General features: G+C 46.4%; 1 protein-coding gene across 2 annotated transcripts in view; it reads right to left on the bottom strand.

Annotated features, from left to right (window-relative positions):
* Positions 1–16,499, bottom strand: part of SLC25A48 (solute carrier family 25 member 48) — a 36,893-nt gene that overhangs the window by 4,105 nt on the left and 16,289 nt on the right. For both annotated transcript variants that reach the window (XM_019478651.2, XM_014597533.3), the window contains 3 exons: positions 14,237–14,494; positions 9,498–9,631; positions 870–999 (listed from right to left, as the gene is read on the bottom strand). In XM_019478651.2, the coding sequence (XP_019334196.1) occupies positions 877–999; positions 9,498–9,631; positions 14,237–14,494 (515 nt within the window). In that variant the 3' untranslated portion in view covers positions 870–876. The remainder of the gene's footprint in view (positions 1–869; positions 1,000–9,497; positions 9,632–14,236; positions 14,495–16,499) is intronic.

Here is a 16,499-nt window from a genome sequence, read left to right as displayed (position 1 = left end):
TTTAATGAGGATCTTCTTTACACTGCATAACAGCAAGGCAGGATTTTTTTCATAACTCATGGCACTTTACATAAAGCACCATGACTTACAGCATCCTCTTCCCAACCCAACAGATGTTCACCTGTTGGGTGGAGGGTTGGTGGGGTGGAATTGAACCTTACTGCAGCCAAGAAGCAACCCCTCTCTCCCAGCCCTGTCTCCCCCCACCACCTCAGCTCCAGAGGTGTCAGCAGGAAAGGATGAGGGACGGGAACAAGCTGCCCACTGGGGTTTGCCCCACCTGAGCTGAAGGGAGGGTTGGGAAGGCCATGAGGCAGGGGGCTCTGATCCCCCCCCCAGCTCAGGAAGGGCAAACCTTAGCTGGCAGTTCATTTCCCCCTCCCCCCTCCCTTCCTGCTGCCAACCCCTGAGCAGGGCTGGGTTGCATCAGTCCAGAGTCCAGCCCTGATTGTGTGACAAATTAACCTAGGGAACGCAAACTCCCTAATGTCCTCTGAAGTGGGCCTCCTTCATTTGATATCTCATTTGATGAGGGCTAACTTGTTGTGGAATTGGCCACTTTAAAAAAAACTCTGAAGCCATGCACTTGTCATGGCATGGCTGTAAAGTACTTTTGGGAGGTGATTATGTGAACAACCTAACTTCTGTCTGCACCCTAGAATGAAAGAGGGAGCAAAGCATTTTTGAGATCTAGTGTGACTTCCACTGAGTCACCCTGGCGTAGATTTTCAAAGAGAGGATCCTAAATATTCATATTTGGGTCCTTTAATAGTCATTTTGCTTCTCAGAAGTTTTACACCAACCATAACTTCTACAGGAAGTTCCATTCTCTGATGTTAATAGTGTTGGAAGGTCCTCATGAAGCTGACCTGGATGTCAAGGATTGATGTCAGCTTGGACTCCTCTTATTGTTTTGAGTGAAAGTTCATATCCAAGAAACATGGCTGCGCTCATCGGAAATCCTCTCACTGCATTGATTGTCATGCTCCTAAAAAAGACCTGTTCAGAATAGAGATAGTGAAGGAATAAGTTGCATAGTTTATGAAGAGGAAACACGCTGAGCTAAACCATGGCAGAAATCAGACTATTAGCTTTGAAAGGGAGACGAGCCAGTCATTTTCAGGGTTGCTAATACAACAGCACTGACAGAGCTGTGTACTTAACCATTTGCTCATAGGAATCCTGTGAACAGGAGGAGAGTAACTTCTTTACTGAAAATTATTACTCTACTATTTCCACAAATGGACATCTAAAGTAAGAATACAATACCAAGTTTGATAGGCTCCAAGAGTCCTGTTCTATAGACTTCCCTTTAAACAGGTATATTGGAATAAGGAGGACTTGAAGATGCTGTCAAAAAGTTGCTATATTTTTCAGTAGGTAAAAAATAAACTAAGGTGTGTTTAAAACCTTATGACCAGAAAACAGGAAATCTCAATCTTCTTCATCAACCTTCTCTTGTCTGTTTGTCTCTCCCTCCCTTTTATACCTACACAGAATTATATATAGTGAACAAGCTGATACAACGAAAAGCAAGATTATGGGGAGAAGACCCTTTGGCTTGGCACATCAAGTGTTCAAACTCCAGGGGTTGGATCTCCAGGTTCACAACATTTCTGTTGGATGTACCTGGGAAATGGGGTGGTTCAGCTTTTAGTGCAAGCTCCAAAGACTTGTGGAGTGTGCCAGGCTGCAGCCATAGCCTCTGCTGATCCCAGTGCACACCAACGTACCTCCAAGGAGCAGCTGGTATAGGACAGCTACACTGGTCTAGGAGGGGGGACATTTCTTGACCTATCTGCAGTCCTGTAGGGCAGCAGAGCTATTCCTTTATGCCATCTTTAAGACCGACTCAGCAAGACACTTGAGCAGAACCTTAAAAATTAAGCATGTCCTTCTGACTTAAGCAAGCCAGTGTTTATATACTTTGTTGGATCAGGACCTACATGTATTTTACTTGCCTAAATGCATTTTACTTGCCTTCACGAACAGGCTATGCAAACAGGCGCACTCCTAGGCCTTGTGCACGAGTTAGTGCAAGAGTTTGCACAGAAGGGCAAGCAGGAAGGCCCAAGGCCCTGCCTGTGAGCCCCCAGGGTAAACGGTCCCAGCCACATTCAGTGCACCAGCAGCATGATGCAGATGGGAACACACCGCACCCTGAGGGTCCCCGAGAGGTCTGCGGCCCCCTCCTCTGGCACCTCAGAGACCGCCATACAGATGGAGCCCATGGTTCCAAGCTCCATGCAGACGGAGCCCCTGGCTTTTGGCTGCAGGGGCTGTCTGTCGCTTTTTCAGGCTCTGGGCCCAGAAGCATGCCCACTTCCCCTTGTGGCGTCTGCTTCCTTTTGGGGTCTCTGGCATGCCAGCTGGAGGAGCTCCAGGCTGCAGTTCAGAGACTGCGTGCCATCAGGAACCGTGAACAGAAGATAGACAGACTCCTACTGCCAGGCCCTTCTCCCCCAGGAGGCGGAGGGTAGACCACCATCTCCCTCCAGGACAAGGGAGGACTCGGGGACCTCCCTTACTGTCCAGCCCAGGGGTTGAGCCAAGGTGGTCAAGGGTCACAAGGCCTGCCCCGCTGGACCTTTGCAACAGGTATGAACCTCTTGCAGCCCCAGCAGAGCCTGCTGAGTTGCCAGCTTCCGCAGGCAATACAGACAATACTGTATACCGTCTCTCACAAGTCTCTCACTGGGATTGTAGAGAGGCAGCAGCAAGGCGCCAGACTTCCATACGTAGATCCTAAGGTGGTGCAGAGTCACTTGGAAGAACTGGATGCCTCTAAGTCAGCAGGCCCGGATGAGCTCCATCCGAGGGTGCTGAAGGCACTGGCCGACATCATTGCAGAGCCACTGGCGGGAATATTCGAACGCTCGTGGCGCACAGGCCAAGTCCCGGAGGACTGGAAAAGGGCTAACGTGGTCCCCATTTTCAAAAAGAGGAGGAAGGAGGACCCGGGCAACTATAGGCCAGTCAGTCTCACCTCCATCCTTGGCAAAGTCTTTGAAAAAATTATCAAGGCTCACATTTGTGAGAGCCCAGCAGGGCAAATTATGCTGAGGGGAAACCAGCATGGGTTTGTGGCGGGCAGATCGTGCCTGACCAATCTAGTCTCTTTCTATGACCAGGTTACAAAACGCCTGGACACAGGAGGAGGGGTGGATGTCGTATACTTAGACTTCAGGAAGGCCTTCGATATGGTATCCCACCCCATACTGGTGAACAAGCTAAGAGGCTGTGATGTGGATGACTACACAGTCCGGTGGGTGGCAGATTGGCTAGAGGGTCGCACCCAAAGAGTCGTGGTGGATGGGTCGGTCTCGACCTGGAAAGGTGTGGGCAGTGGGGTCCCGCAGGGCTCGGTCCTTGGACCGATACTCTTTAATGTCTTCATCAGTGACTTGGACGAGGGAGTCAAATGTACTCTGTCCAAGTTTGCAGATGACACAAAGCTATGGGGAGAAGTGGACACGCCGGAGGGCAGGGAACAGCTGCAGGCAGACCTGGATAGGTTGGACAAGTGGGCAGAAAACAACAGGATGCAGTTCAACGAGGAGAAATGCAAAGTGCTGCACCTAGGGAGGAAAAATGTCCAGCACACCTACAGCCTAGGGAATGACCTGCTGGGTGGCACAGAGGTGGAAAGGGATCTTGGAGTCCTAGTGGACTCCAAGATGAACATGAGTCGGCAGTGTGACGAAGCCATCAGAAAAGCCAATGGCACTTTATCGTGCATCAGCATCGTGCATCGTGACGAATAGGTCCAAGGAGGTGATACTTCCCCTCTATAGGGCGCTGGTCAGACCGCAGTTGGAGTACTGCGTGCAATTCTGGGTGCCACACTTCAAGAAGGATGCGGATAACCTGGAGAGGGTCCAGAGAAGGGCAACTCGTATGGTCAAGGGCCTGCAGACCAAGCCCTACGAGGAGAGACTAGAGAAACTGGACCTTTTCAGCCTCCGCAAGAGAAGGTTGAGAGGCGACCTTGTGGTTGCCTATAAGTTCATCACAGGGGCATAGAAGGGAATTGGTGAGTATTTATTCACCAAGGCGCCCCCAAGGGTTACAAGAAACAATGGCCACAAGCTAGCAGAGAGCAGATTTAGATTGGACATTAGGAAGAGCTTCTTCACAGTTCGAGTGGCCAAGGTCTGGAACGGGCTCCCAAGGGAGGTGGTGCTCTTCCCTACCCTGGGGGTCTTCAAGAGGAGGTTAGATGAGTATCTAGCTGGGGTCATCTAGACCCAGCACTCTTTCCTGCTTATGCAGGGGGTCGGACTCGATGATCTATTGAGGTCCCTTCCGACCCTAACATCTATGAATCTATGAATCCTCCAGTCCACTGACCACTACCCTATTCTCCTCATCCATGTGGGCACCAATGACGTGGCTCAGAGCACTCCCAGCCGGGACATGAGGTGCTACAGGAATTTGGGAGCGGGGCTTAAGGGTCTGGGGGCACAGGTGCTGTTTTCTTCGATCCTCCTTGTCTCAGGCTATGGGCTGAGGAGGGAGAGGAGGATCCAGGTAGTCAACCAAAGACTGCGGCGCTGGTGTCATCGGGAAGGCTTTGGTTTCTATGACCATAGTCTGCTCTTTGGAGAGAGAGGCAGCGAGCTTCTGGGAAGGGACGGCCTCCACCTCTCTCCACTGGGGAGGAGGCTCTTCTCAGCCAGACTGGCTGACCTGCTCCACTAGGCTTTAAACTAAGCCCGCTGGCAGATGGGGGGACTACTGCCAGTGCTGGCCCACTGAGCAAGCCTTGCAAAGCCAGCAGGCCAAGGCATTTAAGGGATCCCACCCCAGCCCCGGAACAAAAGGCAAGGCATGTAGGCAAGGCAAGGGCCCCAAAGGAGACACTTGCGTGCCTATACACAAATGCCAGGAGCTTGGAGAATAAACAGGAGGAACTTGTCCTCCTGCTAAAATGCACATAACTATGATGATCTGCTCAGGTCCCTTCCAACCCTATCAACTATGAAACTGGATAACGGAGACCTGGTGGGACTCCAACCATGACTGGGCCACAGGTATAGATGGCTATATCCTGTACAGGAGGGATCGAGTGGACAAAAGGGGCGGGGGCGTAGCTCTCTATGTCAAGGAAAGCTACGCATCCCTGCAAGCCAACATTGGCACCCACAGTGGACGACTTGAAACTCTTTGGGTTAAAATCCATGGGGAACACGGCACAGGGGATACTATGGTGGGAGTCTACTACAGACCCCCTACCCAGGGTCAAGACCTTGACCAGGAGTTCACCAGGGAATTGACTGAGGCTGCACGCTCCCAGTGTATGGTTGTCATGGGAGACTAACTACCCAGACATCTCGTGGGAGGAGCGCTCAGCCAAATTTGAGCGGGCGCAAAGCTGTCTCTCATGCGTGAATGACCTCTATCGGACGCAGGAAGTCTATGGGCCAACGAGAGGTAAAGCGATACTCGACCTCATACTGGCAACCGGGGATGACCTAATCAGCAACCTAATGATTGAAGGGAAGCTGGGTGACAGTGACCATGAGCTGATCACCTTCACCATCTCCCATAAAGCTGGCAAGTCAATCAGTAATACAGAAGTCCTTGACTTCAGGAAAGCTGACTTTGACAAGCTAAGGAGGCTTGTCAGAGAAGCCATAAAGGGCCACAACCCAAAGGAGAGGGGAGTTCAGGACAAATGGTTGCTCCTCAAGGGAGCAATTCTGGATGCGCAAGCAAAGTCCATCCCATCTCGGAGGAAAGACAGCAAAAGGGCACAGCAGCCCCTTGGCTCTCCAGGGAACTGGTGGACCTCCTGCGTCTAAAAAGACAGACCTACAAAGGATGGAGGACTGGAACCACCACCAAGGAGGAATACTCTGCTCTGGTCCAGACCTGCAGAGAGCAAACCAAGAAAACCAAGGCTGCGATGGAACTCCAGCTAGCTACAAATATCAAGGACAAAAAAGTCCTTTTTTAGCTATGTGGGGAGCCGGAGGAAAAGCAGGGGCAACATTGGACCCCTGCTAAACCAGATGGGACAGCTGACAACTGATGCCCAGGAAAAAGCAAACTTGCTAAATGGGTGCTTTGCGTCAGTTTTTCACCAGTCCCATGGGACGCCCCTGCCCACTGTGGGTCAGGAAGGCCCAGGTGAGGGAGATTCCTTGCCCTCCATCGAAGCTGATCTCATGAAGGAACACCTTGACAGGCTGGATACCTTCAAGTCAGCCGGCCCTGATGGGTTACACCCAAGGGTACTCCAGGAGCTGGCAAGCATCATAGCTCAGCCCCTGGCACAGATCTTTGAGAGCTCTTGGCACTCTGGTGAAGTGCCCAAAGATTGGAAGAGGGCCAATGTCATGCCTATCTTCAAGAAAGGGAGGAAAGTAGATCTGACAAACTACAGTCCCATCAGCCTGACCTCTATCCTGGGGAAGGTCTTGGAAAAGATTATCAAAGAGGCCATCCTTAACAGACTAGCTGAAGGCAATATCCTGAGGGATACCCAGCATGGGTTTGTTGTGGGTAGGTCTTGCTTGACCAATCTCATTTCCTTTTATGACCAGGTGACATATCACCTGGACAAGGGGGAAGAAATTGACATTGTATATCTTGACTTCAAGAAAGCCTTCCATCTGGTATCCCATGATCACCTCTTGGCTAAACTGGCTAACTGCAGCCTTGACCTCACCATGATCCACTGGCTGGGGAATTGGCTCCATGGTAGGACCCAGAGGGTGGTGGTTGATGGAAGCCAATCGTCTTGGTGCGCAGTCACCAATGGGGTCCCTCAAGGCTGTCCTAGGCCCTATACTGTTTAACATCTTCATCAATGATGTGGACATTGGTGTCAGAACCAGACTGGCAAAGTTTGCCGATGACACCAAACTCTGGGGTAAAGCATCCACACCTGAGGACAGGAGGGTGATCCAGGCAAATCTTGACAGGCTCATGAAATGGGCGGACGAGAACCTGATGGCACCGAAAAATGCAAGATTCTCCACCTCAGGAGGAAAAACCTGCAGCATGCTTATAGGCTCAGCAGTAGTATGCTGGTTAACGCTACAGATGAAAGGGACTAGGAGGTCATGATTGACCACAAGATGAACATGAGCCTTCAGTGTGATGCGACGGCTAGTAAAATGAGCAAAATGCTGGCTTGCATCCATAGATGCTTCTCAAGCAAATCCTGGGACGTCATTCTCCCCTTGTACTCGGCCTTAGTGAGGCCGCAGCTGGAGTACTGCGTCCAGTTTTGGGCTCCACAATTCAAAAAGGATGTGGAGAAGCTTGAGAGAGTCCAGAGGAGAGCCACGTGGCATGATCAGAGGTCAGGAAAACAGACCTTATGATGAGAGGCTGAGAGCCATGGGACTCTTCAGCCTGGAAAAGCGCAGGCTCAGGGGTGATCAGGTAGCCACCTATAAGTTTATCAGGGGTGTTCACCAGGATCTGGGGGAACGTCTGTTCACCAGAGCACCCCAAGAGATGACACGATCGAACAGTCACAAACTCTGCCACGACTGATTCAGGCGGGACATAAGAAAACTTCTTTACTGTCCGAGTCCCCAAGGTTTGGAATAGACTGCCGCCGGAGGCTGTTCAAGCACCTGCTTTGAATGCCTTCAAGACACATTTGGATGTTTATCTTGCTGGAATCCTACGATCCCTGCTGACTTCCTGCCCCTGTGGCAGGGGGGCTGGACTCAGTGATCCTCCGGGGTCCCTTCCAGCCCAAATGTCTATGAAATGCTCCATCTCAGTCCAAGCAGAATCACAAAACCAGAGGGGTGGAAGGGACCTCAAGGGTCATCTAGTCCAGGACATGCCATTTCTAAAATACCTGGAAGTTTTCTTTTATGGTCACAAAACAATTTCCAATCAGAAGGAAAACCTGGAGTTATTCTTCCCCCTTATTGACAAGTAGCTCACATGACTGTCAAACAAACTCAGCTGCAGTGTTTGCTCTGGACCAATACTTTCAAATTTGCTTTTCTAACATCAGTTTCTTAATACCCTAATTATCCTCCCATTTATTAAAGAGGATAAATATGGATTTAGCTATTCACATCTGATAATTTTGGACATATTTTGAACTGCTGTTGGCATTTCAGAGAGTGAAAGAAGCTGCATCCTTTCACTGCCTGAACAGTAAAGTGCTTTATGGAAAGTGAAAAAGGGTTCGTTGTATTATTAACACTGTTTACTCCTACTGCTCACTCAGATCCTTTTAAAAAAATTCCACCGTCTAACATAACACTATTGCATTACACTCACTGCACAAGAGACAAATGCAAACTCAATTCTAGGAAATTTCCATTTAACCATTTAGAAAATTATGTTTTCCTGAGTATTTCAATTTGTCTGCTTCTAACAGATTCACGCTATTAAATACATGACTTACAGCTAATAGCAAAATCAAGACTACTGAATTTTAGAATAGAAGTGAAGACCAAAATGTTTATATCGAATTAACTCCTCAATCCTTACAAAAGCAGCACTCCCACAGCTGTCTGTAGGCCTTTTGACTAAGGGAAGATTAAAGATCTGGGTCTCATATAAGGGAATCCATCATTTAAAGTAACATACATATTCTTTGAAAACGAGAACACAAGTACAGCAACGTCAAGAATCAAATAATTAAGTATAGTTCATACTGCTGAAATGCACAATTCAGGACCTTAACATTTCAAGTAATTTGCAGAGTAATACAAAGTGTACAATCTTGAGTATTTTTTTGTTTTTAAGGCACTGACTTTTTATGAAGACACACTTTTTGTCAATAGTTATAAAGTAGCTCAGCTCAGCACAAATGACCTATCACTTAGGATAGGTAGAGAAAGACTATATGCTGTGAATTTTAGTATTAAAGATGAATATACCAGAGTGCTGAATGAGCAAAGGGCCATACTGCTACTTTATACCTCCCATTGCTGTTCTGCAAATCCACTGTATCCAGCATCAACAGCCCTCTTTCCTGTGTCTGCTAAGCATCCACACCAGGCTTTGCCATCTCTGAGCTCCTCTCCTTTGGTTTGCCCTAAAAAAACCCAGTCAGTTAACCAAAAGCTCCCTGCAGGTCTTGCTGCATAGATTTTTCTACAGGTTCTGTTGTAGTATTTTTCTCCAGTGTAGGGCAGCAGAAGATTAGACTCATCACCTCTTATTGAATAATAACTGAAGCAAGGTTCCCATTCACTTTCATGGGGAAGTACTTTTATAGGAAACAATCCCTATGGGCCAGCTCCATATTCATTATAAGCAGCTTCAATTAACCTCACTGATCTTAATAGTGTAAAGTGTGCAAATAACATGGTATAACCTGGCCCTAAATCATTCCAATCTTTGTTTCTCTCAGGTCTGTAATCACTGTCATTATTATGAATTGATTATAATTAATTGTACTGGCTTTGGTGATCTACTATCATCTCTCTGCAGTTTGGATAATGAGAGCTATCATTTTTCTCATGGAGGAGTAATGCCTATTACAAAGGTTTTCTAGCAGTGCTACTTACTTTTAAGCCCTCATTGTGGTAGCTCTGGGAGATGCAGTCAATGACCCCTTTGTACTTGTTTAAATGAACCCCATCTGCTTGAAGTCGACTTTTCACAACATCCATTGGAGTAGCAGTCCCCCAGGAGATTGCTCCTAGAAAGAGGAAAAAGGGGAATTCTTCCCTTATAGTGAAATAATACAATGGAGCATTGATTATGATTGGAGACATCTAGGTAATAACATACTCTCTATTGGTGCATACCTATTCATACTCCTCGTTGAACCCCAGCCTGATATGCCCACTAATTTACCAGTCACCTATCTCATCAGGTTGATGGTACTTCTAAAAAAGGATGAATATACTGAAATGATAGTGGAAAATATACTGTTTCTACACCAAAATTGCTATTTCTGGAGATAATGCACTATATCTGGAGGCATTGGTAACGCATAGGGGTGCACGTACACCCCCTGAGATCGGCCATGCACCCCCTGGAAGCACCAGCCATGAAACCAGAAGTGCCAGCAGACAGCAATCGGGCACTGGGGGACCCCGCACCATCAGCGATCTGGTGCCCCCCCAGACTCAGGAGGCACCAGTCGCCCATGTCTGAAGGGAGCATTGTAGAACTGGATTTCACTGTAACGCAAGTAGAAAACAAGGCAGGTAACCATAGACAGATCAGGAAGGACCCCAATGTGTGGAAATAGTGCTGCAGTGTCCATGACTGAGTGCTGCCGTGGTGAATTGAGTGTCCAGAATAGTGCTGCAGTGGCCTTGTGAAGGAAGACTGGTCTTAATACACCACCTATGCTCCTCAGTCTACAAAACACACCCACATTCCAGGGTGTTGCCATGAGGAACAACTTGCAAGTGCCTATGATAGGAATCAATAAAGCTAAAAGTTAAATGCTTGGCAAAAGAGCTGCTTTAGAAGCAATTTTTTTAGGAATCTAATTACAGACCTCTGAACTAAGAGGAACAACTCGACCAAGAATTCTCTAGAGAACTGGCAGAGGCTGCATGCTCTCAGATCATGGTCATCATGGGTGACTTCAACTACCCAAACATCTTGTGGGAGGAACACTCTGCTAGATCTGATTGCTTACAAAGCTTCCTCACTTGCATTGAGGAGCTCCAACTCAGGAAGTCTACAGGCCAACCAGGGACAAGGCACTCCTAAACTTGGTTCTGGCCAAAGCGGATGATCTAGTGAGCAACCTGAGGATCAAAGGGAAACTGGGTGACAGTGACCATGAGATGATCACTTTCGCAATTCACCATAAGTCAGGGAAATAGGCCTGATTTTAGGAAAGCTAATTTCCACAAACTCAGAACATTGGTTGGCAAGGCCCTGCGGGACCATGGTCCAATGAAGAAGGGAGTACAAGAAGAGTGGTCATTCCTCAAGGAAGCAATCCTAAAAGCTGAAAGAAAGTCCATTCCCTTTTGGAAGAAATGCAGCAAGACAGCTGGGAGACTTCCTTGGCTCAACAGGGAAGTCATGGACCTCCTGAAATTTAAACAAAAAGCCTGCAAGGGATACAAGTCAGGAATAGCTAGCAAGGAGGAGCATTCAGCAACAGCCCGTACCTGTAGGGAGCAGATCAGGACAGCAAAAGCAAGTACCTAATACAAATTGGCAACCAGAATCAAGGACAACAAAAAGTCCTTCTTTAGATATGTAGAAAGTCAAAAAAAGAACAAGGGAAGCATAGGGCCCCAATAAATGAAATGGGATGGCTGATAACTGACACTCAGGACAAAACTAAACTCTTGAATGAATGCATCACATGGGTAATTCCACCAGTCCAAGGGTGTTATAGCCTGCTTGACAGCATACAGGATGATCATGGTGGGGGCGACCACCCTCCCTTAGTTGGCATAGATCTTGTGAGGGAACACCTGCAAAAGCTAAATATCTACAAGTCAGCAGGACCAGATGAACTACACCCACGTGTGCTACAAGAACTGGCTGACATCGCGCAACTAATGGAAAAGTTATTTGAAGACTCGTGGCACTTGGGAGAGGTCCCAGAAGACTGGAAAAAGGCAAATGTGGTACCTATCTTTATGAAAGGGAGACAGAAAGGCCCAGGAAATTACAAGCCAATCAGTTTGACCTCAAACCCTGGTAAAATCCTGGAGAAAATTATCAAAGAGTCCATCACATACAGGCTAACTGAAGGCAGTGTTCTGAAAGACGGCCAACATGTCTTCATTACGGGCAGGTCAGGCCAGACCAACCTCATTTCCTTCTATGATCATGTAACTCGCCACCTGGATAGGGGAAATGAGGTTAAATGTCATATACTTGGACTTCAAAAGGGCCTTTGACCTAGTCTCCCACGATGTCCTCATGGTTAAATTGGGAAAAATGAGGCCTGAGTACTTTGCAGTCTGGTGACTAGGTAACTGGCTCTATGGTAGGCCCCAAAGGGTATTGATCAATGGAAATGAGTCATCATGGCAGAAGGTGACCAGTGGCATCCCTCAGGGGTCAGTACTTGGACCAGTGCTCTTCAACGTGTTCATCAACGATTTGGATTCAGATATTATAAGTGAGCAGGCAAAGTTCACTGACAACACCAAGCTATGGGGGAGCGCGGACACGCTCAGAGAGACTGGGAATACAGGCCAACTGGACAGGCTCAGGAGGTGGGCAGACCTCAACCTGATGTCATTTAATATGAAGAACTGTAAAGCGCTCCATATGGGGAGAAATAATTCACAACATCCTTACAGGCTTGGCAGTGCTACATTTGCCAGCACCACAACTGAACAAGACCTGGGTGTCATGACTGACAAAAAAATGAACATAAGCCACCAGTGCGATACCGAAGCTAGAAGAGCTAATCAAACACTGGCATGCATCCACCCAGACATCTCGAGCAAGGCAAAGGATATCATCCTGCCACTCTACTCAGCCTTGGTGAGACTGCAACTGGACTACTGCATCCAATTCTGGGCACTGCACTTCAAGAAGGATGTGGAGAAGCTCCAGAGAGTCTAAAGGAGGGCCACACACATAATTAGAGGCCTAGAGACCAGGTCATAGAAGAAGAGGCTGAAAGACTTGGGACTGTTCAACCTGGAGAAGAGAAGACTCAGAGGGGACTTGGTGGCAGCCTATAAATATATGAAGGGTGTACATCAGGGCTTGGGGGAGCATCTATTCACTAAGGCCCCCAAGGGGAGGACAAGAAATAACAGGCACAAACTGATTGAAGAGATAGCTTCAGGCTAGACATAAGGAAAAATCTTCTTTACAAGTTGGGTGCTGAGGGTTTGGAACAGGCTCCCCCCCAGAGATGGTACAGTCATCCACCCTGGCGATCTTCAAAAGAAGTCTTGATGCCCGCCTTGCTGTGGTTATCTGATCCCAGCAGTCTTTCATGCCCAAGTGCAGGGGGCGGGACCCAATGATCTGTAAGGTCCCTTCCAGCCCCGAACAACTATGAAACTGTGACTGCACTCATGTGGTTATATTGGGAAAGGGAGTGATGAGCGAGGAAGGAATGTGAATGAGGTGCTACTTTTGTTACATGTGAACTGGATTTAAAAAGGATACCATTCCTTGACAGAAACTGATATGCATGCATAATACTTACAGGAGTGTCTACGACTACAGTTGGAGGGGACGATCTACCTGGTTGTAAAGGTCAGTGGTATATCTATCACTGCACTGAAGTCTTCCACATACTTGGGATATTAATTTAGGTGAAGAAAATCTCATCCTAGGTGTGCTTCTATTTTCTTTCAGAATGCAATGTTATTTCCAAAGCTGCGAGATTTAACGGCTTGCAAAGCCTCGTGCCTATTGATTCCATGTCATAATTAACCTGGTGTTTCTTCACGGCAGCAGCTGTGTGTGTGATGGAGAGCAATGGGGGAGGTAGTGCATGACAGGGAGTGTGGCTGGAGCTGTGCCAGTGTTATGACATACTAGAGAAGCTGTTCAAATGAGCTAGTGCTCTGTATATTTGCAAGAGAAACAGAGCCAGTGTGTTGTAACTGGCTACCCAGTCTTCAGTTAGAGTCCTGGGATTTAGGAATGATAAATAAACTAATAGCTAGTTTAAGGGGAAGTTTGTATACCTAAGTCTATGTATAAAAAAGTCTTAGTGGCCAGTGCAAACAGAAAACACAGAGCCTCCAAAGCTGAGAGAAGATTAATGATGGCTGATCTAACTCTCTCCACTTGGTGGCTTCTCCTGCTGGGTGTTACTGGAATTCATGTTTCTTCTTGTGAGCCACATAGAGAGTAAAGAACTATCGTGGAGGCGTATGGGCCATTCATAAAGCCAGAGGACAAGAAAAGCTAATGACACAGGTTTAGGACTTACTCCCAACTCCACTGAAATCCAGGGGAGACTTTCCAAGGATTACAATGGGCTCTGCATCAGGAGAAAATGAAAAATGGAGACCAACTTTGCATATATTTGTGCATGTGCATAACTTGACTCCAGTGAGTTGTCCCCTTGACATTTGTTCAGGATGTTTTAGGACTAGTGTACCTTGCATTTGTGCATGGGGTTGGACTAGCTGATCCGTCACATTCACTTCCAGCCCCATGACTCTGTACAGTACATACTACAGTCTACTGTGCCTCAAGCACAAAGCTGAAGTAACACAACAAAGAAATCTAACACAGACAGTAAAACTAACATGCTTAGAAAGGGTTTCACATTTCCTAACATTTAGGCTAAGCTTCCTATTAATGTATTTCCCAATGCTAAGAAGAGAAAGGTCCATACCTGCTATGCCCCCTGCTATCCACACTGAAGAGGGACTAGGAGACCTGCGTCCATCTGAGGTGAACCATTCACAGAGAAACGTGTAAGGGATGAAGTATAGGCAATACCCAGGAACATCCCTCAGAACCATTGCACCAGCACCTCGGTATATTCCTGCTAAGCCCTCTTTCCGGAGGATTGAGCTAATACAGTGGACTGGGCCTCTGTACGCAGTCTGAACAGGAAACCCAGCTGCCTGGGGCTTTAAGTTTATGTTTGCTGCAAAAACAGATGTAATTATTTTAACAACAAGAAAAGCCATTGCTCCATTAATTTTGCTTGTTTCTCTGTCTTTATGCCATTGCTCCACTCTTACTGATATCGTTGCAATCTGTCCCTCTTGATGGTCGAAATAAGAGCAAACATATTTTCAAACAAAACCAATGAAAAGCTTCATTTTCAAAAGTGACTTAGGCACTCAGCACCAGATTTTCAAAGAGATTTAGCTGCTTACAGATTTCAAAAGTCCCACTGATTTCAATCCCACGTGGCACCCGTCTTCATTCTTTAGGAGCCCGACTGCTTTTGCAAATCTAGCCCTTGCTTAGAAGGCTTCTTTTCTTTTGAAAGCAAGTCCTAAGTTCCTAGGTCACTTGAATACTTCTGAAAGTTTTATTCAATATCTTTGTATCCAAGCAAACACTTAAACTGATATTGTATGTGATAGCACTAATGAAATATGAAAAGCCCTTAAAGGTTTGACTACAGGATAGTTTATAAAGAAACATCTTTTGCAAGATCTCTCTTTTTGGTGCATGCACAAATTTCAATGAAAAATATGCATCCAAATGAAATATGAGTACAAATGCATATTAGAACGAGAGAGAGATGGAAAAGAAATTGTATCGAAGGATATAAGAACACAAGCTAATGAAAAGAATTGCAATAGAACATAATATTTGAATTGGATTGAGTTCAGCAGTCATTACTAACCAGTCACTGTCACGTCACAGCTTTTCAGGAACTTAGTCCACATGTTTATTTTGTTCTCTCTCTCAATAGCAAATGTTAGCAATGAAAATCAGGATTCTGAATATTTCTTCAATACAATAAATATATCAAGGCAAATTCTGGTCTCTGTCTTACTAGTGTAACTGAGCAGTAGCCACTAGGATACAATAATTTAAATTGCAACTGTTTTGTATTAATACTTACGTAAGATAGCAGCATCTGGTCCATTATATCTAAGAGATTAGATGAATCAATTGTCTGGCACATCTGAACCTCTACATTTACAAAGACAGGTTGTCCCCAGGAAATTAAAGTCAGGAGAGGATATGTTGTTGACTGTGGGCAACTGGTTCTACAAGTTGATCAAGACAGCAAATACATTCCCCAAACGTATTCCTATTCTTCACCTGTCTGCAGCTTTTTTCTTTGCATTTTGCCTTAGATTTCAGGAATACTCTGTCTCCTCAACCTAATACCACTGGCTTCTGGCTTGATGCAAAATATATTTGGGAATTCAACAAGTTAAAAGAAAGAAGGCCCACTGAAGACTGAATCGCTAAGGCCAATATTTTTGGTGGTGTTCCTGTAAGTATTGCTGGGTCTGAAAAATCCATTAAAATAAGAGTCATGTTGCCACTTTTATGCTGCATTTTCCCAGCATCACAGGGAAACAGCAAAACAAATTCCACCTCCTAGAGAGTTGATATCAAATGGCAACCTCAAATAACCAATGATAAGGCTGAAGTGGGTTCCAGGGCATATCTAAACCCCAGTGACAGACTACTGAAAATGTGTCAGCTCTTTCAACCCACTGCCTTGCCAGTCAGGACCATGCCAGTCATATGCTAGGAGAGTACTGCGTCCCATCTAGTACTAAACATCCTATATGAGTAGTCTTCAATCATTTTAATTTTGAGAGCAATGGAAGTGAGGCACAGAAAATGCTCCTAAGAAAAAAGTGTTTGTTTTTAATAGAGAAATCAACAGTTGACGACATCTCACCAGGAGGGTTCTTTGAGATCACCCCAGCTTTTCTCTTTCTGAAATTTCATCCCATTCCCACCGGTTATAATTTTCACACAGTGCCTTAAATAATGACACCCTCAAGTATTTTTTGCAGGTCTCACACCCTGTTCTGGTGGTGTGAATGATGGGGTGAGTGGCTGGAAACCCAGAGATGGAGAGTTTAAGGCCATAGCAGAAGTGCTCATGGTGTGGCCCTGTCAGATTCCAGTGAATCTGCAAATTCTGCTAAATACTTTGTCACAAGGAC

The sequence above is a fragment of the Alligator mississippiensis genome, chromosome 9, assembly GCF_030867095.1.
Source record: "Alligator mississippiensis isolate rAllMis1 chromosome 9, rAllMis1, whole genome shotgun sequence".
Classification (NCBI taxonomy): Eukaryota; Metazoa; Chordata; order Crocodylia; family Alligatoridae; genus Alligator; species Alligator mississippiensis.
This window is presented reverse-complemented; position numbering and strand designations above follow the sequence as displayed.